Source organism: Pipistrellus kuhlii, unplaced genomic scaffold (assembly GCF_014108245.1).
Source record: "Pipistrellus kuhlii isolate mPipKuh1 unplaced genomic scaffold, mPipKuh1.p scaffold_m20_p_1, whole genome shotgun sequence".
In the NCBI taxonomy this organism is placed as follows: Eukaryota; Metazoa; Chordata; class Mammalia; order Chiroptera; family Vespertilionidae; genus Pipistrellus; species Pipistrellus kuhlii.
Genome location: NW_023425404.1, coordinates 34,916,229 through 34,940,410, shown reverse-complemented (window position 1 = coordinate 34,940,410; position 24,182 = coordinate 34,916,229). Strand labels below are relative to the sequence as shown.

At 35.4% G+C, this 24,182-nt stretch overlaps 1 protein-coding gene across 18 annotated transcripts in view; it reads right to left on the bottom strand.

Moving 5' to 3' along the window:
* Positions 1-24,182, bottom strand: part of HERC1 (HECT and RLD domain containing E3 ubiquitin protein ligase family member 1) — a 162,305-nt gene that overhangs the window by 30,853 nt on the left and 107,270 nt on the right. For 12 of the 18 annotated variants that reach the window (XM_045581729.1, XM_036439557.2, XM_045581761.1 and 9 more), the window contains 17 exons: positions 21,567-21,683; positions 20,818-21,049; positions 19,722-19,846; positions 18,517-18,737; positions 17,320-17,588; positions 16,515-16,567; positions 15,318-15,518; positions 14,191-14,365; positions 11,481-11,751; positions 11,132-11,345; positions 8,187-8,446; positions 7,084-7,211; positions 5,858-5,985; positions 4,714-4,914; positions 3,139-3,269; positions 1,882-2,081; positions 1,408-1,513 (listed from right to left, as the gene is read on the bottom strand). In XM_045581729.1, coding sequence (XP_045437685.1) covers positions 1,408-1,513; positions 1,882-2,081; positions 3,139-3,269; positions 4,714-4,914; positions 5,858-5,985; positions 7,084-7,211; positions 8,187-8,446; positions 11,132-11,345; positions 11,481-11,751; positions 14,191-14,365; positions 15,318-15,518; positions 16,515-16,567; positions 17,320-17,588; positions 18,517-18,737; positions 19,722-19,846; positions 20,818-21,049; positions 21,567-21,683 — 3,032 coding nt within the window. The remainder of the gene's footprint in view (positions 1-1,407; positions 1,514-1,881; positions 2,082-3,138; positions 3,270-4,713; positions 4,915-5,857; positions 5,986-7,083; positions 7,212-8,186; positions 8,447-11,131; positions 11,346-11,480; positions 11,752-14,190; positions 14,366-15,317; positions 15,519-16,514; positions 16,568-17,319; positions 17,589-18,516; positions 18,738-19,721; positions 19,847-20,817; positions 21,050-21,566; positions 21,684-24,182) is intronic. The other 6 variants (XM_036439627.2, XM_036439637.2, XM_045581756.1 and 3 more) reach the window with 4 other exon arrangements.

Below are 24,182 nucleotides of genomic sequence, written 5' to 3'. Positions count from 1 at the left end.
TCTAATTTTCCCTCAGATATAGGAAAATTCTAACTTTTGATTCTTAATAAGTGTTTTAATTTTTAACATGAGCTTTATGTAATTTTCATTTTTAGCATCTAACATTTATGAATTGTATATGCTGGCTCTATACAAACAGGCCCCTCTTTTTGTTGCATATAGTTCTCTCAGATGGTGTCTAATTTGGTGTTTGTTCTATAGGTTTTAGAAGTGTGACAGGTAAGGCAAATCTAAATGCTCTCTACCACAAAGAGCAAACTAGATTTATCTTTAGTGCTTTCACCTTCATCTCTGAGATATCTTCCTCTCATTAATAAGCTATCTATCCATACTTCTCTACCCATTTCTCCCTGTCCTTAAAGCTCTTCTTCCTTCTAGTTATGACAGAGTATAATATCAGATGTACTCATCTATCCAAAGATGACATAAAACTATTTCTTCCAGGGGTGTTTGTGTCATGAACAAATCAAAGAGCAAACAAACTGTTAGCTCAGGGATGCAATTTGATTGGCCACCCAGTGTTGTAAAGCATTTTAAGACAGGTATCAAAATGTGTAATATTGGGAGATTTTATTTAAAACTCTGGATTTCGGGCTTCTATAAAAAAATTAGACAAGTTGGTAGCAATAAGCTCTTATTTCTTCAAGGTAACAAACAGCTTTGTAGCAACTGTGCCCATTATATGAAGCAGTGCACTTCTATTCTTTTTGCGTGTTTTTTTTTAAACCCTCTCCACACTGTCTAATTCCCAGCTTCAGGAATTTTTATTTGCCTAGATGGCCCTGTAAGCATATATTTGAATTCATAACCTCTGTTTAAGATAAAGGTATTGCTCTTCATAGGTGGAATTCTGGTATCAGTATTAGAAACTTTATTTTATTTTTTATTTCATATTTTATTGATTTTTTACAGAGAGGAAGAGAGAGGGATAGAGAGTTAGAAACATCGATGAGAGAGAATCATCCATCAGCTGCCTTCTGCACACCCCCTACCAGGGATGTGCCTACAACCAAGGTACATGCCCTTGACCAGAATCGAACCTGGGACCTTTCAGTCCACAGGTTGACGCTCTATCCACTGAGCCAAACCTGTTTTGGCAGTATAAGATACTTTAGATAAGGTGTGCTCCCGTGGTATTCCTATTGCACTGTACCAAAGACTTAACTTCGGATTCATCTATTTGTGGTATTGATTATATCCATTACCCATAAATGATCATCACTCAATACTTATTCAATATCTTATCTTAACAAGTAATATGGTGTCTGTGACTTACAAAAAAGTAATCCAATTCAGAGAGCACATAAGCATGACAATTACTCGTATTTCCTTAATGGTTCTTGCCTTTTGATGACTTATAATATTTGTGGTTTCAAATAAGATTTTAAAAAACACCAGAATGTTTACCTGGCAATTTGATTCCTGGTCCCACCATCCTTCTGAAGTAGCCACATTGGTTTGTGTAGTATCTTGTGGAATACGCCAAACACATACTAAGCCACTCTGACAGCCGCTTAAAAAAATAAACACATAAAACCAAAACATGTCAATATGCAGAAGTAAAAATAGTTTCAAATAACAATCAACTGATAGAACTACTACAGTATTACTTTAAAATTTATTTGTAGTAGGTATGCTATAATACAACTAGGTCTGATATTCTAACGTCACCACACCCAGATAAGTAGATCACATACCAAGTTTCAAATTCTTTATTTCTCTACAGTGATCTTATGATATTATACATTTTAAGAGTAACACCTGACAATAAACTTTTTAAGACTACAGAGAAGACACATGTAATGCAAGTAACAGTTTATATTAACATAAAACTTAAGACAGATGTTCACACACACACTCACACACAAATTTACAACATACGTGGCCATCAGTAAATGTAACTTGGATCCTTTCCCTGGGAGGCTGCACCACGCGATGCCATTTACAATGGATGGGTGGCAGAGTGAATGTAGACAGCACCAGCATCCTGAAATAGGCCCCCAGAGTTTCACATTTTCCTCTTTGGCACACGTCATAAGAATGTGACCTGTTGGATCCCACTTCATACTAACAAGAGTATCCTTGAAATGGTAAGGGGAGAAAAAATAATATTAATACTTTCTTCACAAATACATTAAACTTAGTATTTATGATCTATTCTAGCACTTACTTGAAAATCAACATTATATGCAAATCAGATACTGTTATATGGTTCCCAATCACTAGATCCAACTCACCCTTTAATATAGTCTGAATCATATTATTTTCTATAGTCAATGCTCAATAAATATTGGTTAAATAAAGAAATTCTGACTTTGAAGGGATATGTTAACTCTCATTAGTATTTTTAAGTTATCTTTATTGACATTAACTTTGAAAAAGAAAAAACTTTAAAAAAATGTACCCCTAGTATCAAAATAGCAAATACTTGTGAGAATCATGTTTTGTGTTTATATGGTTGTTGTCATTGGTTGTTTTTTTATTTTGTTTTGTTTTTAAACACTCCTACAAAACTTCAAACTCCTGGCTTCATGCATTTATGTTACTTGCCTCGCTGGCCCTGTAAACATCTGAAATGGCAACCGTTGTTTGAGGTAAAGGAATCATTCCTCATAGATGGAATTTCTCTTATTAGGGAGGTACTTTGACAGGGGATATTCAAGGATGTTCCTATTTCACTAGTTTGGTTTTACTTCTTTCTTGGCTTAATGGCTTTCTTACATAGACTTTTTCATGTATATGCTATAGTTTACAGATTTTGTGTAACTATAGAATTTTTTTGTTTTACATGAAAAGTCTGCTTACTATTTTTTAAAATAGTATGTTTTTATTGATTTTTTAGAGAGACAAAAGAAGAGGGAGAGAGAGATAGAATCATTGATCAGAAAGAAGCATCAACTGGCTGTCCTCTGCATGCCCCTAATGGTGATTGAGCCAGCAACCCAGGCATTTGCCTTGACCAGGAATCGAATGGGTGACCTCTTGGTGCATAGAACACCACTTAGCCACACCAGCTGAGCTAATAATAAATATTAAACCATAAGTGACTGATGTAAAATTTTTTTTAAAAGAAATTAGAATCAAGAAACACTACAATAAGAAACACAAAAAAATAACCATCTGGCAAAGATGCTTTACCTTATGTGCATCGATTAGAACAATGCCTCCTTTCTCAAGTGGCTCCTTTGTTCCCAATAATAATTTTCCATCAAAATAACCCACTGCAAATGGTCTGTCTTCACTGAACCAAGCAATGCAAGTTACGGATACTAACATGGTAAAAATAACAAAAAAAGAAAAGAGAGATTTATTTGTCATTAAAAAGACAAAAGACTCTGCAAAAAAATAAATGTTCCAGAAAAACTGTAAGTAACTTTCCAGACATCTCTGTAATGAATTTAGATAAAATGTAGGCTTATTGCAAGGATTCCATGTAACCCACTTTACAAGTGTTATTTACAAGTGACAAGGACTACCACACTTAAAAATATATTGTATATAGGGTGTCCCCAAAAAATGTATATGCATTTTAACAACGGTTAACTCAATTGATGTTTCTTTCTTTTCAGATTTAACTCATTGGAATTAATAATGGTATTCAAAGTGTGTATACATTTTGGGGGACATCCTGTATATGTATTTTAATATTTTGATTATAGTTTACACTCACTATTATTTTATATTAGTTTCAAGTGTATGGAATACCTCATTTTTTAAATCTTTCATTATTTTCAGGTGAGTATTGAAAAAGACAAATATTGAATTCCCATGCTGATTTTAAGTGATTGTACCAGGGTCTTTCCTTTTGGACCAGAATCTGCCATGAAACTGAGAAGTGAAATAGCCCAAATCACTGAAAGAAAGTGACTTGTCCCTTCTTTTGCTTAGTGTACCCTTCTCAGAATGTATCCATATTCTATCAAGCATATTCTATTCCAACCAGGCATATTAATATTTGCTTCTTTAAGTATACATAACACTGGATAGCTACAAAAAAAAGTAAAAAACAGTATTTATTTGTGTGAGTAGAATGGGGACATGAGAACTAAGCAGATGGGAGAAAAACTTTTTGTTGTATACCTTTTTAAGTTTAAGAGATTTTAAACCCTATGAATGTATTTTAAAAAAAACTTTTAAAAATCCCCGAATTGTTCTATGCTGTTAACAGAATGCCACTAAAAAATAGGGCTGTGAACTTTGAAAGAGCTCACTGCTCCAAACTAACAAAAACTATCTGGTAAGATACCTATGTACCCAAAAGGAACAAAGTGAGAAAATAAATGAAAGTAGACTTCTTACTATCTCTTGAAAGACTAGGAACTACCTTCTCTTCTTCTTTCCCCCAGTTCTTCAATTTCACTCATTTGTTAACAATTTCATCTCTACCAATCATTCTTTTTTTTTCTTTTTCTTGGGCATTCCTAACTTTCAAAGAAGACTTAGAGACTGTCGTAAGTGTTCAGATACACAAAAGATGAACGACTAATAGAACACTATTAGATCTTTTTTTGCAGAGACCTCTGGTATGGGTTGGAAGAGAAGTGTCTTTCAACTTAGTAACTAATTAAAATAAAACATGAATTGGACAATTCAGAAAACAAAGCCAAAAGTAACATTCATTCGGCATTTTTAAAAGCAAGTTCCAAAAAAACCCATAGTTTATTTGACTAGGGAAAATCACTTTTTCAACTAGACACAAATCTGGTCACTTACCATCCTTTCGATAGCAATGCTCCAATTCTTGACGGTGCATCGTGGACACATCAACAACTTCAATTAATCCTAGAGATCCATCCATTCGCCCTACCAACAATAATTCTGGAGACTCTCCTGACCAGGCTGTAGCTGGACCCTCCTCTGGCCAAGCCAGGGAAGACACCCAATGGGGCTGAATGTCTACTAACCCTTTTCCTCCTAAAGAGAAAGAAAATGTTAACTGCTTGTTACTTAATTCTTAAAAACAATAACAAGAGCAAAAACAAATGCTACTTAATTCTAACATAGCTCAAAGTAGTCCCCATTTTCAAAAGAGACTACCAATGAATATTAGACAGAATCCTTCATTTATATAAGACATAGATTAAGACATTAATAGGCTTTTCTAAAACTATGAATGGAACAAGTATGATACCTTGTTTCCCTGAAAATAAGACATCCTCCGAAAATAAGACCTAGCGCATGAAAAGATAAGACATCCTCTAAAAATAAGACCTAGTGCAACTTTGGGAGAAAAAATTAATATAAGACACTGTCTTATTTTCGGGAAAACAGGGTAACTTTGTAGAAAAAAAGGGTAAAGGAAAATAGTGTACAAATGATAATCACTTAAGTCCTTTCCTAATAATTTCTGAAAAACAAATTAACATAAGAAATTTACCTACAGTTAAGGCTAGCTAGTCCTTCACATAAGTGAAATTTTGTTCATTTTTGTACACTCCTCAAATGTACAAAAATGAACAAAATTCTGATAAGCCCAAGATTACATTATTTTTTGTTTTGTTTAGGATTACATTACTGATTTTTACTTTCACGTGAGGTATTAAAAACTGACAAAAATTTTTACCAGTGAAACAGACATAAATAATAAAAATATTTTCAAGTATTTTAAAAGAATACTTAGCTGAAAATTCAGTGATCACTACTCCTCAAATATTGAATACTACTCTAAATATTTAGTGGTACATGAAAAGAATTTTTAGTTTACATCTCCAAGAAAGGAAAATCAGGAAATGAACACTTCCTCTTTAACTTAAACCACATTATGCATAGATTTTCACAATTAACAGATTGTGAGTTTCAAGGTGAAGGGAAGCCACTGCTTGGACTCAAAAGTGCCTTTAGTATTTACATGACTTACCATTAACTTGCCAGATATTCACCATCTTTTCCAAAGCACCAGCTAGATATTTGCCACTGATACTCCAGGAAACAGGCAAGAAACTTGGATCACTGGGTGACCCTAGGCTTTCCTCAGTATCCCCTTCCCTAGAAAATAGTAGATAAGTATGAGATTTTAATCCCCATCATCCAAAAGTAAACTAAACCTCAAATCTTAAAGTAATTGTTTCATGTAGACCTCAGTACATAATAGCAGAATCTTAACATTTCAACAACGTGGCTAACAGTATTTGACAATCACATGTTCTAGTGTTTGTCATAATGTCAAAAAAAGAATTATAGAAGAGTGATGCTTAGGTCATACACCATTTAATATAGAACATCATTTGTCAATAAAGACATTCTGATTCTGTGTGGGTTGTACAATGGTTTCTTCTCAGAACCCACTGAGTCTTGTTTGCCTAATCTCTAGGTAAGTTCACGGAAAAGAAACACCTACTATAGCTAGCTACATTCTACTACAAAAGAAATATCATTACTCTAATTCCTAAATAATCCTTAAAGAATTATGGAACATTAGCCTACTGTTTTACAGAAATGAACATTTATTTGCAAGATAATAGATTTTTATTTAATTCTGAGTAACTCCAGATATTGGTAGTTAATAATTTCACTTGCCAAATACTATCCTATATAATAAAAGCCTAATGTGCTAGTGTCTGGTTGTCCATTCAACCAATCAAAGTGTAATATGCTAATGATATGCTAAGGCTGCTCAACTTCTTGCTATGATGTGCACTGTCTGGTCAACCACCAGTTGCTATGACGTGCACTGATCACCAGGGGGAAGACGCTCTGCTGAGGTCCAGCTGATCAGGACTGAGATGGGCTGGACATGCCCTGGAGCCCTCCTGCGGTCCATCCCTGGCCCTGATCGTGCACTGGTTGGTCCCTCAGCCTGGCCTATGCCCTCTCACAATCTGGGACCCCTTGGGGGATGTCAGAGAGCCAGTTTCAGCCCGATCCCATAGGCTAGGCTGAGGCCCCACAGTGCATGAATTCATTCACTGGGCCTCTAGTTCTGAATATTTAAAAACATCCCTTGGGGATATAATAAGACTATTCTAAAAAAGAAGTGCAAAAAATTTTAGTGACAGTTTGATTACATTAACCCAACCAAAATACAGCATGTTTAGAATTCTCTTACTTTAGATGTTGCACAAGAAAGGTCACATTAGCACTCACAATCTGTTGAACACACAGGTCTGTTGCAGTGAATACTGCTTCTTGGTAACATTCCACACCCGGATGGTGCCATCATTGCCACTTGTAGCCAAGAGCCCTTTTTTATTACACCAAACACATGTCATTACCTAGAAAAGGTGAAAATGTCCAGCAATATATGAGCAAGTTTTAATTATAATGATTCTGTCATTTGAAAAAGTTCTATCAAATTAAAAAATAAATTTATCATTAAATTATAAGAAGAAATATCTATGTTATAATGCAATAGGCATGGTCTCATTCTTTTCTAATTAGCTTGTGAATACTCACCTATTTTAAGTATAGCTTTAAAGTATTATGCACCAAATCATTTCAGTTATCTGAAACCTGTTGAAATCTTTACTAAACATGTTTATTTAATTTAAAAACATATTTACTTCAATAAAATATAAATACTGCAACATATTTGTATGTTTTATAAAATAACACATACTAAGCAATGATTTTTTAAAATATATTTTTAGAGATTTCAGAGAGGAAGGGAGGAAAGATAAAAACATCAATGATGAGAGAGAATCATTGATCAGTGGCCTCCTGCATGCCCTGTACTCAGGATTGAGCCTATACCTAAGGATGTGCCCTGCCTGGGAATCGAACCAGAACCTCCTGGTACTTAGATTGATGCTCAATCACTGAGCCACACTAGCCAGGCAAGAAGTGATTTTAAAATTAGTGAAAAGAGGCCAGTTTTCATTTCCTAAACTGCCCCTGTCACTGCTCAAGGGCCCAGTGGGTTATATTAAAACAGTGAGGCCAATGTTTTTTCCTCTTGCATGTAAAAGCCTTCATCTTTTGTGAGGCTATTTCTTTGGTTTTCTTTTTATTCACCATCTGAGTCTCCTGTTTGTATAATTTTATATCAAACAAACATACAGAGAGAGTTGGTAACTACCAGCTAAATATTGGTAACTCTGTGTGTGTGTGTGTGTGTGTGTGTGTGTGTGTGTATGTTGTGTGGTGTGTTGGGAGGGGAGAAGAGATGTAAACTTTGAGCTCTTTAAGAAGGGCAGAAACTATTTTATCTTACAAAAAGCGATCAGCACACTTGCACTCAAAATACATACTCTGTTCTGATGAGCCTCCAACTTGATAAAGGAACATTTTCTGAGATCTCCTCCCATATCAGCAAGTGTTTGTGGAGTAGTTTGGTTGTCGCGGTCGTGTGCAGCAAGAGTGCGCACAAGCTGTTGAGCAGCCCATTGCCTATGCTGTGAGGACAGCCTGGAGGACAGGCAGCAAGCTGCCAGGGCGTTAGCCAGCTCCAGAGGGCCTACAGCAGAAGGATCATAGGAAGGATGGACATGCAATTGAGCAGTTAAACCTGCTTAAACAAAATAATGAAATAATGCACAGATGAGAGCTGGTTGTGGTGAACAAACAAAAATGGATTAACCCATATCTTTTAATAACTAGTGTTTTTTCAAGCAATCATTTCACTAACTTATGCATACAAGATATAATAAAACATTTATCTCATCAAACTATAATAAATCAATATAATAAATAAAAATGATTCACTACAAATGTACATTTATATTCATTAATCAGTAAACAGTCTTTACTCTAAGGACACATAGACTAAGAATGCAGCAAAAATAATTTTAAGGCCAGGGCAAAGGCAGCATGGCCTAAAAATAAGAATTTGGCCTTGCAGCTCAAAAGTGACCTAATAGATAATCAAGGGACTGGGCTGAGATACTAAGGCCCATCTCTCTTGACCACATGGTCCTGATAAAAAAAAAAAAAAAAAAAAAAAAAAAAAAAAAAAAAAAAAAAAAAGGTAGCCAGCAGTGATTAAATACTCCATTCAAAGCGTTATCATCCTAAGACAGATGAAAACAGCACTACCATTATCTAACTCTTATTAAGAAGACCTATCAGGGTTATAATCTATGGCAGTGATTTTCAACCAGTGTCATGACACACTGGTGTGCTGCAAGAATTTTTAAAACATGCAATACCTGACTATTAGGTCTAGTAATAATTAATGTCGTTTTCTAATATTTTTAAATCGAATTTATTTAAACAATACAACAAAATTTAATCAACAATATAGTTGCCGTTGTTTTCTACTACTTGTGCCCAATGCTCAGGAAGCATTTTAATCCCTCTGTTGTAAAATTCTTGTGATTTTGATGCAAAAAATTCGGTCAATGCATTTTTGAGGCATTCTTCATTATTAAATTTTCTTCCAAGAAGAAAGTTTTGCAAAGAACGAAACAAATGGTAATCGGAAGGGGCAATATCAGGAGAATATGCAGGTTGAGGGAGAACTTCCCATTCCAACTGGCGCAGTTTTTCAGCAGTGATTCTTGCAGTATGCGGTCGTGCGTTATCGTGGTGAAGAATTACGCCCTTCCGATTAATCAGCGCAGGTTCTTTTTCTCTTAAAGCTTGGGCTAACCTTTCCAATTGGGCACTATACACTGCACTCGTAATGGTTTGGTTAGATGGTAAAAGTTCATAATGAAGAATTCCTTTAAAATTCCACCAAACACACAACATCACTTTTTTCGCATGCAAGTCAGGTTTTGGCGTGGGCTGCGGAGCCTCATTTTTGTCCAACCATTGAGGCCGCCTTTTCAAATTAACATACAGCACCCATTCTTCATCTCCGGTAACAATTTGCTCTAAAAACGGCAAACGGTTTTGACGAGAGAGGAGCGAACTGCAAATTGTGACTCTTTGATTACGGTTGTTGTCGGTCAACTCATGAGGAACCCATTTTCCAAACTTTTGGACTTTGCCAAGTGCACGCAATTGATTGGAAATTGTTTTCTGTGAACAATTTAAAGTTATCGCAAGCTCTTGTTGGGTAATTTGAGGATTTTGCACCAAAAGAGCTTGAAGAGCTTCTTGATCAAAATTGGACACACGGCCTCGACCACTCTTGTCATCTAACGAAAAATTTCCCTCGCGAAATTTCTCAAACCAACGCTGGCATTTTCTGGTGCTAACTGCATCTTGACCAAGAGCACTACAGATGTTTTTTGCAGCCTCACTTGCTTTTCTTCCTAATTGGAACTCATAAAGCATGCAGTGCCGAATATGCTCTTCATCCGCCATCTTCTTAGCCCTAGTTTTGCAACAAAAACCAAACCAAACACAAACTTTTTCAAGCAAAACTTGTTAATTGCACTTCACACGTTCTGCAAATACCACGTGTTTGAGGTTAGGTCAATACAAGTCAACGCCAAGCAAGATTTTAAACAAATGTTTAAAAACGACATTAATTATTACTAGACCCGATATTTAGTCAGGGGCACTGACCTCTTTTCCCTTAGACCAGTGTTTTTCAACCTTTTTTGGGCAAAGGCACACTTGTTTCATGAAAAAAATCACGAGGCACACCACCATTAGAAAATGTTAAAAAATTTAACTCTGAGCCTATATTGACTATATATAAAGTAATTCTCTTGAATAGGAATCAAATAAACACAAAGAAAGTATTTTATAATTACTTTATTATGAAATATTAAGTAAACAAAATAGTGAAAAATTATAAAATTCTTGTCTTGTCTGCACCTACGGCACACCAGGCAACATGTGCCGCGGAACAGCGGTTGAAAAACGCTGCCTTAGACTGTCAAATAAAAAGAATGACAACAGCCCACACAATAGCTGTTCCATGTGAATGAATCAAATTACATCTATTATTTTTGTCAAATCAGCAAAAAAAAAATATTTATTTGGTGTGTCACAGAATTTTAGTAATTAGTTTATGTATGCCATAAGATGAAAAAGGTTGAAAATCACTGATCTATGTTGACTCAAACCATAATCTAATAAAAATAATCTAATCAAACAAGACTAATTTGGTAGGTTTTCTAATATTTCTTTTCATGCACATTGAAAAAGTATTCATGTACTTCTTTTATAATCTAAACTTAAGTATATGTTATGTAATTCACCATATAGAGCAATGAAAAACCCATTTTAAAAAACATGAATCAAACCGATTATACAAATTCATTAAAAGATTGCATAAATTAAATGGTATGAAAGTTACCTTTCTTTTCAACTTCTGACTTATCATAGTTAGGTCTCAGTTTGGCCCCTTTGTCTGCTAGTAATGCCACAAGGGCCTGAGTTACAACAAAGTTTGGGGAGGTCACAAGCTTATTCTCTTCAGCAATTCCTCGGAGAAAGCTGGGTAGAAACTTTCGCTGAATTGGATCATCAACTGTAGTTAGATTTACACCTGTTGCAGCAGAAATCAAGTTCTAAAGAGGCAATTGGAACAAATAGGTTTAATTTTTACATATAATTTTGGAACAAAGATTTTATCTCAAAAGGCTCTTTTAAGAATTGGTTAGAAATAAGCAATGCAACAAGAAAAGCACTGAAAACTAACTTACCTGTGTACACAACTGCACTAGGAGTTTTGCAGCACTAGGAGTGTTTGATGCCAGACATCCCACTGCTGTGCTCAGATAGGCCAGGCAGGAGATGGGTTTGTTGGCTTTGCTGTGCCCACCTCGTGAGCGTTCTGTGGTGCTTCCCATCGCAGAAGGGCTGGTGGAGAGGCCAGCTCTCCCTGCTGCAGCCAAGCACATTAATCGAACCAGCGTTCGGATATCTGTGAGCCCCAGAGATTCAAGACCAGCAGCCAGGCTACAACTGGAACCACTGCCAGGAAAGGAAAAAACTTCAGATGATGAAGATAGAAGTTTTCTTAAGGGACCATTTGGAGCCCTGTATATCATCCATAGTACAAAAAAACAAAACAAAATTAAAGGCAAGCTGCCCTATTACTAATCATACATGTCCCAAGAGATGTCCAAAAATATTATGTATGCTAGAAACTGTTATTGAAACTTTAAAAAAATATATTGATGTATATTTGAAGAATAACTGAATTACTGACGTGTAACACAGGAATGTTCACAAAACATGAATTTTCACAAATTGAACAAACCCATGCAACTTCCAGATCAAGAAGAGAACACTGCCAGGTCCTCAGAAGCATGCTTGGGCCCTTCTCAGTCACTAGGCCCTCTAACGTTACCACTATCCTCACTTCTAAAGCCATAAGCCAGTTTCGCCTGTTTTTGAACTTTGTATAACTAAATTAATAGAGTGTTCTTTTGTGTCCGGCTTTTGTTCAACACCACTTGTAACAGACTCACCCATGTTGTTGCATCACAGCAGTGGTTATTTATTTTCACTGACGTATAAATAAAATGAACCACAAATTTATCTATACAGATGGTAATCAGGTGATTTCCAACACAGTGCCATTATGATAGTGCTGCTGTGTTTGTTCTTGCTTATGTCTTTGGTGTGTATATGTAAGCATTTCTGTTGGATGTATACCCAGAAGTGAACTGACTTGTGGGTCATGGAATATGTTAATATTCATCTTCAGTTGGTACTGTACTATCAGTTTCCCAAAGTAGTTGTACCAATTTATTTCCTCACCAGCAGTGTATGAGAGCATTAAGTGTTCCACATCCTTGCTCACCTTGTTCCCTCAGTATTTTAAATTTTAGTCAGTCTGGAGGGTATGTAGTAGTATCTCATTGAGTTTTCATTTCTCTGAAAACTAATGAGATTGAACAATTCAACTTTCATGTTCATTGGCCATTTGGAGATCCTCTTTTGTATTATTTTGTATTTTGCCCATTTTGGGATAAGTCTTTTTCTTATTGATTTATAGGAATTCTTTATATTTCTGTTGGTTATATGCATTGCTAATATCTTCTCCCATTTAGTGACTTTTTTAAAAAACTTTCTGAATTAATGAATTTTGCTGAACAGAAGTTCTTTTTAAAAAAATATATATTTTATTGATTTTTCACAGAGATGAAGGAAGAGGGATAGTTATAAACATTGATGAGATAGAAATATCGATCAGCTGCTTCCAGTAGGGGGAATGTGCCCGCAACCAAGGTACATGCCCTTGACCGGAATCGAACCTGGGACCTTTCAGTATGCAGGCCGATGTTCTATCCACTGAGCCAAACCGATTTCGGCAGAAGTTCTTTTTTAATGCAATCCAATATATCAATCTTTTTCTTTATGGTGAATGTCTTTTGTGGCTTGCTTAAGAAATCTCTGCCTATCCCAAAATCAAGAATAAATTCTTCCTATGTTACTTTTTGGAAACATTATTGATTTACATTTTACATTTGATGGAAGAATCACTTGGAAATATTTGTTTTATAGTGTGAGTTTGAGGTCAAGACTCATCTTTCCCTTATTTGAGTAAACCATCTGACTTAGCCCAGGTTATTGAAAAGACCATCCTTTCCTCATTGCTCTGAAGTATAAACACTCTCATAAATCAAGTGTTTATCTACATGTGTGGGTCAGTTTCTGAACTCTTTACCACCACTGTCCAAATTGTCTATTCTTAAGCCAAAACCTCACGGTCTTATCTAAATTTTATTTTGAGGGTTTTTTTTTTTTTCCAGGGTCCTTCTATTTTCAATGACAGTTAAATACCCTAGCTCAGTGGTTGGCAAACTCATTAGACAAATATCAACAGTACAACGATTGAAATTTCTTTTGAGAGTCAAATTTTTTAAACTTAAACTTCTTCTAACGCCACTTCTTCAAAATAGACTTGCCCAGGCCATGGTACTTTGTGGAAGAGCCACACTCAAGGGGCCAAAGAGCGTATGTGGCTCACAAGCCGCAGTTTGCCGATCACGGTCCTAGCTTAATCATTTGTTAAATGGATGACTTTCAGGTACTCTTGGCTCTCTTTTTTTCTTTTTTTTTTTTTTTTTTTTTTTTTTTTTTTTAACATACTCTATAGTCTAAACATGGCAAGTCTTCATAATGGAATCTGCAGGTTGATGTAGCTACACGGTTGATTAATTCTCCAGAAAATCTCATTTGACCTTTTATTGCTACCTTGTACCAAATGGATCAACAGCCCGAGTTTCCCATTTCAGATAATAAAATGTTTGTAGTTGAGTCAGTTACTATAATGGCATTATTTTCTACCTAAGAAGTGCCAAGTATTAACTGAGTGAACAAATCAATAGCAATGATGACTATGTCCAGTCTAACATATTCTCGAAGATAACTTAGCAAAACTTGACACAAACTAACACCTACCTGACTGAGAGAAGAGACAGAGCCCTCATGACCATGGTTCTGGACAGAAGTACCTGAGCAGCAGCAGTCACTCTCCTTAGAGCCACCACTCGGTCATGAGGGTTTGCTAAGGCAGCTGCCTGCTCACCTAATGTTATTCTCCCAGAGGAACTCTTTTCTACAGAGCCATGGCAACCTGAAAAACAAGATTTTGTTTAGTTCTCAACATGGTAAAGAAAAAAATATCTAGACTACTGAAAATTTTCTAGGTTCTAGGCAATAAGGAAATACAGAAAACCAAAGTGTTTTGCTCATCTGGAACTTTGTTAATCAGAAAATTCCTTGGGAGAAACAGATACTTCTAAGTCAATAATCTATATAAACAGGAATGGCCGGCAGACCAGTCACTATGACGCACACTAACCACCAAGGGGCAGATGCTCAAAGCAGGAGCTGCACCCTGGTGGCCCATGAGCTCACACAGCCGGCCAACCTCCCCCAATCCTCTCCCTGGCTGGCTGGCCAACCTCCTGCGGCTCTCCCCGCAATCGGGACTGGGTGAGACAGCCCCAATTGGCCCTGATCGTTGGCCAGGCCTAGGAACCCCATGCTGCATGAATCTGTGCACCAGGCCTCTAGTCTATTATAAAAGAAACATGATTCTTAAAATATTTTGGTTTTATTTATTTTGCTCATGTATCATATCTGCTGATATTATCAAATACAGAAAAGACATAGTTTTAAAAATATGCTTTTTACACATAAAGGGTCATCAAGACTCTTCCAATTCTTTATTTTGTATTCCCTATAGCAAAGTTACCACAACTTCTCATTTAAATTAAAAAAAGATGGCAAAATAATTTCTAACCAGTTCCAGGATTCTCTTATCACAAAGTTAAAAAAAATCTTACTCATATTTTATCAAATTTTAAACACTTTGCTATGTCATAAAACCACAAAAATCAAACCTTAATATTGTATTATACCCTCAAAATATGTTAAAACAACTGGCTCAAAATACTTGATGGGGTGAGAAAATGTTGAATCCTTATTCTTCTTATTATTTACCTTTGCCTTCTTATTATTTATTCAAAAAATAAATTAATATAGACTCTATGAAATCCATGCCAATTAGCATGTTAATTTACCTATTTGCATCAGAGTTTCTTCCATACTGTTGGTGGCTGTAACCATTGCTACTGATGCTCCCAATGGATCACTGTCAGGGAACTGAACTGGTTCTGGTACAATACGCCGATCGTTTAAACCAAGTGGTCCAGCAAGTAATTCAAATTCTTCTTCACCTGTTAGCTTTTCATCTTCATCAACATCCAACATGTCCCAGTCTTCTGAAATTTAAGTAACATATGTATGGTATTTGAATATAAACATGACATGACTCTGCTGGCAATGGTTATTTTAAGATATGTCTAAGATGCAGATGAACTAAAAGTCCAGTGCCCACAAAATGAACTATGGCACCATCTCCTGGTGAGTCGACAAACTGCACTCCTAAGGCATAGGGATACTAGCTGGGAAATGGAGTCAAAGCAGTCAAATCCACTTTCCGCTCCCTTTTAATTCTTTCTTGTTAAAAGTATTACATAAGTCTCCTTTTTTCCCCATTGACTTTTCTCCAGCTAAGGCAATAGCAAATGTTACAGCTGATAATGAAGGTTTTAACTAATAAAAATTATTGTTATAGGATCAACAAAGTGTTTTTAACTTTTTCTATAATAAGTAGGAAATGAGTTGTTTCAAGTAAATGAGTGCTCTAGATAAACTGATGCTTGCTTTAATTTTTCTTTTTTGCTTTCCTCATCTAGGATATTGAAAATGTATATACACTTCTTCCACTTTGAAAACAAAATGCCAGCCGAGACTGGTTTGGCTCAATGGATAGAGCGTTGGCTTGGGGACTGAAGGGACCTGGGTTCGATTCCGGTCAAGGGCATGTACCTTGGTTGCGGGCATATCCCCAGTAGGGGGTGTGCAAGAGGCAGCTGATCGATGACTCTCTCTCATCGATGTTTCTAGCTTTCTATCTCCCTCCCTTCCTCTCTGTACAAAATCAATAAAATATATTAAAAAAAAAAAAAAAGAAAAAAAAATGCCAAACAGAAATTCCATTTTGTGGTAAAACTAGTATTTCAACCTGGTTCTTTTCCTTTAACTTTTAAAACTAGAGCCAATGCTATTAAACTATTGTATCTTGAGCTTTTTAGGGACAATTTAAGTTAACATGTAATAAATACAAACACATAAAGGGAAATTTTAGTAACCAGATGTTAAGCATAAGGTATACATAAAAATGTGTAAAATAAAGAAGCTCTCAAAACAACTACCTTCATATACACTGTCCTGCTTGCCAATTAGATCTGGAGCTTGTCCCTTGTACCTGCACCAAATATGAAGAACAGTGTGTTTTTACATAAAACAATTAGTACTCAAAAATGCAAATTAAGCCATTAGAACATTTTAAAAGGTTATTAATAAAGCAACACAAAATTAAAAAATGCATTTCATGTTATGGGCTAATGTAATAAAAACCACTGATCTATAGGCAGTACACACTTACTTACAAAATCAATGACTATTTCAATAATTACTGGGGATGTTTCTGGGTCACCTACAACTTTTTAAATCAAAACCTCTTCCAGAATACATTAAAGATTTTAATAGTCAAAAACCATACTCACTAGAGATTAATTGCTATTCTATGATATAAAGAGATATTTTAATGAAAGCTCATTTAATCTAAACAATCTATTTTTTCATGAAGGAAAAGATATTAAGATATAAAAAATATGGTGAAAACATCAATGAAAAAAATTAACCATAAGCTTCCAAAAGGTTAAGGCAAGAATCCTACCCACAATTTGTCAACAAGTCAAGGGTAACACGAACTCCAGTGAAGGGCCTGCTGATAAACCACTGTTCCTGGACTACAGGTCCCCAGCTCTGACAGGAACATGAATTCCTCAACCTCCTCCATCCTTCCTACTCCCAATTTCCTGAAGTCCAGCAATCACAGGACTTCAGGAAATGTTAAAAAATAACTCCGAACATGAAAAAAGCTATTATTCCCATATCTTTAATGACTGAGGTTATCATTCAGAGGGACTGGATCGCCATACAATTTCAAGGTACCTTTCAGAACTTGTCGTCTTGGATTTGGTCTTCATGGCTAAGTACTTTTCCCTGCAGCTGCCACAGAGCAGGTAGTATGGATTTCCGCTCCCACATTCACCACCGAACCAGCCATCAACATAGGAGCCATTGCTGCGGTAGCCCTGGCGGTTGGCACTGCGACCACAGCCTGGGTGATTTCTCTTCATGTGCTGATTGAAGCTGACAACACTGCATTCACACAGTTCACACACCACCACTTCTTCCCTGTCTTCAGACTCACAAACATGCTGCACAAATGATTACATATCAAATTATTAGTCAATTTAACACAAAATTAAGAAGAGGTCAACAGATTATTGATATTAACTATTTTATTTACATGTGCTGGAATATTTGCAATATGTTCATTAATGCTATATAAGAAATTTCTGTCAAATCCAAATTCATATCATATAATCTTAAATTGGGTTTTTCCCCCCATTCCTTTCTCTAATAAAAGTAACTGACTACTTTACTGAAAAGAGTTAATAAAAATGACCATCTGCCCCAGCTCAAATGATTTTTAAAAATCCCTCTAATTCTTTAATCTAATCATAACATGCATACCTATTTTCTGAATTTCTAAGAAGTTATTAGGATTCATTTATCTTATTAACCTAACATGATAGATGCTCTTTCCTGTAGGACTTACACCTGTGAGCTTTTCAGTTTCACTGCTATAAAAGCATAATGCTAGATAATGTAATCGTCCAAACCCACTATGTACCCTGATCCTGGATAGAGTTATTTATAAGATCTAGGTGGCACTGGTTCCTAGAATGAGGCATTAACAGTGATTAAATGAAACCTGAAGGAGAAAAGCATGCATTCAGATAGCAAGGTGAAAACAGCAGCTATGTTATATACTCAGCAGTCAACTGAGACCTGAAGCCTGTTTTGTAATCATCTTTGATATTAAAATCAAATATTACCACAATACAGCTCTATTCATCTAGAGAGAGAAGCAATAAAATCACACAGAAAAAGCAAAAAGAGAGACTTTTTCTTATTAGTTTGCAAGTATGAAAGAAACATTAGCCATTAGAGCCCCAAACTTCAGGATGAGATGTAAAACTTTTCAGTGTTACCACCCTAGGCCAGGCTGTTATTAGTAAGCTGCATAAACAAGAGGGCAGGAAAAGAAGGCAGAGCAGCGCCCGCTGCAGTCACACACACCCAGGTAGGCCAATCCAGTACCTCTGGGATCCACATTCCCAGAATATCATTTTCACTGGTCAGGTCTTGTCCAAACATTGCTTCCATTGCTTCATCATCAAGATCAATTTCCAATTCCTCATCTAAATTAAAGTCATACAATGCCCCTGGGTCTTGCTGCAAAGATATTCCTTCTCTCCGACTTTGATTCCTGTGGGCCTGCACAGAGCGGTATAACCCCGCTCAGAACAAAACAAAAAAGGTATTTTATTTGCATGTATAAAATAATTCTGAATATTGTGCCAATTCTTAATTGCCATGCATGCAGGTGAGAGCCTATCTCAGCTAACTTATTGGATTCCAGACTATAAACATAAAATTTTACCTATCAATTTTGCTTCCTCTTCTGTTAAATGAGGACAACAGCACTCATACCTGGCGGAGCTGTTGATAGGTTTAAATAAGATAATTCATGTAAAATACTTCATGACGTTTGTTATTGAAAAAAACACCCAAGAATGTGGGCTGTTATTGTTCCTTTAGGTTTATTTTTTTAAATCAGTCTCTTCATTATATTGAATATTAACTATACATCCTATATTTTTTAGAACAGTTTCAACTTCTCTCTGTTCCCATAAATCATGGAAACACTATGCTTTAATATTTCAAGGATCAAACTCTGTTTTGACAAATTACATATCTTAATATTTAATTTGGAAAATAGATTCTCTATAACTTACCCTCCAGAACACAATCCTAGAAGTATTTATTAATGTAATGAAGAAAACTATTTTTGCTTATCTAGTAATGAAGCCCTAAGGTCCACAGAGTACACCAGAAAAGCCAGTGCCTACTTCTTTGGTACAGTGTACTTTTCTCAGCTCATTTTCACTATTAATATTAAATTTTAAATATGCATCTTCACTCTTAAGTTATAAGTTGCTTGACCACAGAGAGCATTTATGAAATTTCTCAGCATCTAAAAGTAACCAGTCCTTCTGCACCCCCAGGGAACTTAAAAATAAATCTATGAATGTATATTGTGGTTTCAATTTTTGGAAACTATGTAAATATACTGAAAAGTAGTCACTGCTAATGTGGAGGAACTGAGTACTTAGTATCATTAGTTTACATAGTCTGTACTGTTCCTTTTACATTTATTTTAAAATATAAAAACAAGGTATATAATACTATAACCAAGAGAAGGATGTGAAACATGTAATTACCTGCTCTTGCTAGCAATGTGCGAGCAGCTAAATCAAACTTGTGCCTTCTTGTTACTGCTGAGCGACCCCTAGTTGGTGGTCCACTACCAGAAGCTGCATTCTCTGTGTGATCCAGATTATCAGGGCTGTAAGTGTAAGTTTGAAAGCAACATGGATTTTTAAAAACTATCATGAATAGAAAGCATAGGTGCATTGCTTGTGATGGTACTTTTTCCTCCAAATATTACTGAGAATAAAATACAGTTATAAAACTTTGAAACGTATCTTTTGTCCCTGGTAAAGCTCCTAAGTTTAAAATATGTCATATTGCATGAGCAATAATTTTATATGATTTTGAATTATGCCAAAAATGAAATGATGCTTAATGCATGTTCAAATTCAAACTAAATTCCAAATGATTAAATACTTAAAAATTGAAGTAATTTTGCATCCTTGCATAAGAGGAACAAATATTTCAAAGTAAATTATGAAAATATTTACTAATCTTGTCAGAAAAGGTCTGTATATTACATAAGATGCACAAATGATTACATACATAGTACTTCACGGACTAAAATGAAAAGTTAAGATTTAAAGTCATAAAAAGTGCAGAAAGAGGAAGATTTTTAGAAAGGACTGTAAAATATATTATAGATCATTTTGGGCTAGATATTATCACAGATTTTAAAAAGGGTATATCGTACAGATATTAGAAACTAAAGAATAAAAAATAAATCTATATTAAGAGCTAAAAAAGGCTTAAAAGTCAATTTCCATAAAATGCATTAATTAAATCAATTGCTAATATTAAAATGAACATTGTACTTCATATCACCTATATGAAATAAAATTATTTTATTTTTCAGTTTCCTCTTTTCAGATCTTTTATATAATTTTTTTTCCTTCTTTCCCTGAAAACATCTATTCAAGATAAAACTGGTTATGTCATTCTTACCCTTCACAGAAACATAAACTTGAAACTAAAATGTCCATTTTTTCATATATATCTTATCAACTTTACATACATTAGAAGCTCCTATAAAAGAGAAACAAATGGGGCTTTTGGGGGTACCACTTATAACACACTGAACAGAAATATGGAGGATGGGAATTTCACCTTTCACTAAAGCCTTCCTCCATTTCAGCAGCATCAGCCGATGGTATGTCTCCTGGTGACTGCAAATAACAGGGATCATTTGATTTCCCAGCACTGCCTAGAACTGCTGCTCCATGCCTTGAGTCTGCTGTGCTGCCTGACTGAGGCTCCTCCTCATCCTCATGCCCAGGGTGCTCTATCATCCACATGGCAAGGACAGTGATGTTCTGGGCATCAGCCTCTCCTCGAGCACCTGAACAGGGAGAAAAGCAAGACTGACACTGACTTTGGGCAAAATAATTAGTTATTCATGATAGTGTCTGTTATGATGCCACTGTAACTAAACTTGATGTTATAAAAAAAAAAAAAAAAATCTTACCAAGCTTGCCCTGACCGATTTGGCTCAATGGGTAGAACGTTGGCCTACGAACTCAAGGGTCCCAGGTTTGATTCCAGTCAGGGGCATATGCCTTGGTTGTGGGAACATCCCCAGTGGGGGGTATGCATAAGGCAGCTGATTGATGTTTCTCTCTCATTGATGTTTCTGTTTCCCTTTCTCTCTCTCTCTCTCTCTCTCTCTCTCTCTCTCTCTCTCTCTCTCTCTCTCTCTCTCTCTCTCTCCTCCACCCCTTTCTCTCTATAAAAAAAAATCAATAAAACATATACATTTTAAAATATTACCAAGCTTTATGGCCTCTTAAAAAATATTGCCCTTAATAAGGTTAAGTTTCTTATATCTGTACATAGTAATATATAAAAACTTATCCTACCTGTGGCTTCCATGGCTTTGGCAATCTGTCGGAGGGAGAACCCCATTTCCAACAAGGGTACTGCAATTGCTGGAGGAGGAGGAGAAGTTGAAAGTCTACTGCTTGGGTCTGACAAGGCTGAGACAAAAGAAAGAGAAGGAAAGAACTAAATATCACTATATAACAGGAATGAAGTGTTCTCAGTGTAACCATAGTTTCTTAATATAGTTCAAATTCAATGCAAATTTATTCTAGCAAGAATTCATTAAATGTCTGACTCTAACTAACCTTGTTATAGATTACGGTTTTTCATAAAGATAAACCTGCTAATATAAAATAAAACTGCTGAAATAATGTAAAATATTTTATTTTGAAATAGTTACCTACTTACAAAAAATTTCATACTTAACAGACACTTTCAAGAGTGCACAAAGAATTATTTTACACCTGAACTGAGACTTCTTTGCAGACAATCTCCCCTGAATACACTAATATATAACTCCTACAAATAAGGACATTCTCCTGCATAACCACACCACAACTATCAAAGTCAGAAACTGAAAAATATTATCATCTAATCCAGATCTCATTCCAGTTTCACCAAAAATCTAGGTAATGTTCGTCACAGCAAAGGATCCAATCTAGGATCCCCTTTGCATTTATTTACTTTTCATGTTTCTCTTCAGTGTTCTTCAGCTTCTCAGATACTTTGAAGATTATAGGCCAGGTATATAGTATAATGCCTGTCAATCTAGAATTCTATAACAGTAAAAATATTTTTCAAAATTAAGGTGAAATTAATTCTTTCAGACATACAAGAGACAAAATAATTCATCAGCAGCAGATGGCTACAAGGAAGCCTTTCAAGTAGAAAGAAATGACACCAGATGTAAATCTGGATCTACATAAAGGAATAAAGAATCTCAGAACTGGTAAATATTCGAGTAAATATAATCCTATCCTATATAATAAAAGGATAATATGCAAATCGATGGAACAGTGGAACAACTGGTCGCTATGAAGCGCACTGATCACCAGAAAGCAGATGCTCAATGCAGGAGCTGCCCCCTGGTGGTCAGTGCACTCCCACAGGGGGAGTGCTGCTCAGCCAGAAGCCCAGAAGCCGAGCTCATAGCTGGCGAGCACAGCAGCAGTAGCAGGAGACTCTTCTGCCTCCTCAACAGCGCTAAAGATGGCCGACTGAGGGCTCCTGGACTGCAAGAGGGCGCAGGCTGAGCTGAGTGGCCCCCCAAGTGTACGAATTTCATGCACCGAGCCTCTAGTGTGTGTGTGTAAGTGTGTGTGTGTGTGTGTGTGTGTGTGTGTGTGTGTGTGTGTGTAATTATCTTTTAAGGAGATTCAAGAACTAATATATATATATATATATATATATATATATATATATATATAAAATTTATTTGAATCTCCTTAAAAGATAATTGCCTGTTTACAGAAAAAATAACAACAATGTATTATGGGGCTTTATAACACATGTAAAAGTTAAAAGTGTAACAACGAAAGTACAAAGGCTGAGAAAGGGGAAATGAAAGCAAATAGTTGTTAGATTCTGTTAGTATATAGGAATTGATAAAACATTATTTAAAGGTAGACTGTGACAATTAAAGGTGTATACTATAAACCTAAAAGTAATTTCTACAAATATACAAAGTATAATAAACCAACAAAGGAGATGAAATTAAAAAAAATCATTTAATCCAAAGAAAGTAGACAAAGAGGACAAAGTACAGGTGAGATAAACAGAAAGATGGTAAATTTAAGCCCAACCATATTAATAATCATACTAAATGTCAATGATCTAACTAGTACCCCAATTAAAAGGCAGAAAGCATCAAATTGGATTTTAAAAGGCAAGACAACTATAGGTTGCCTTTGAAAAACTTACTTAACATATAAAACACAAATAAGTTAAAAGTAAAATGATGGGGGAAAAATATACCATCCAAACACTAATGAAAAAAAAAATCAGAAGTGGCTATATTTATACCTGACAAAACAGAGTTAAGGGCAAATAATATTACCAGGGATAAAAAGAGGTCAATTCCTTAGGAAGACATAAGAATACTAAATTTTTATTGACTCAAAGACAAAGCTTTAAAATACATGAAACAAAAACTGATCAATGAAAGGGAAATAGACAAATCCACAATAACAGAGGTTTTAACACCACTCTCAGTAATTTATAGAATAAGTAGACCAAAAGTCAAAATAACAAAGACTGAGATAATACTAAAAACCTACCTGACCTAACCAACAATTTATAGAACATTCCACTCAATAATAGCACAATATACACTTTTCCCAAGTGCATGTGGAATATATTTCAAACAGAACATATTCTGGGCCATAAAACAAGTATCAATAAATTTTAAAAATTTTAATTGTACAAGTTATGTTCCTTGATGATAATGAAATTAAATTAAAAATCAATAAAAGATATCTGAAAAATTCACCAAAATTTGGAAACAAAATACTGTACATCTAAATAATGCCAAAGGACATAGCATAGTAAATGAGAAAGTACTTTAAAGTGAATAAAAAATGAAAACACAGCATTTCAAGATGTTTGAGTTGTAGCAAAAGCAGTGTTTAGAGGGAAATTCATAGCACTAAAAATGC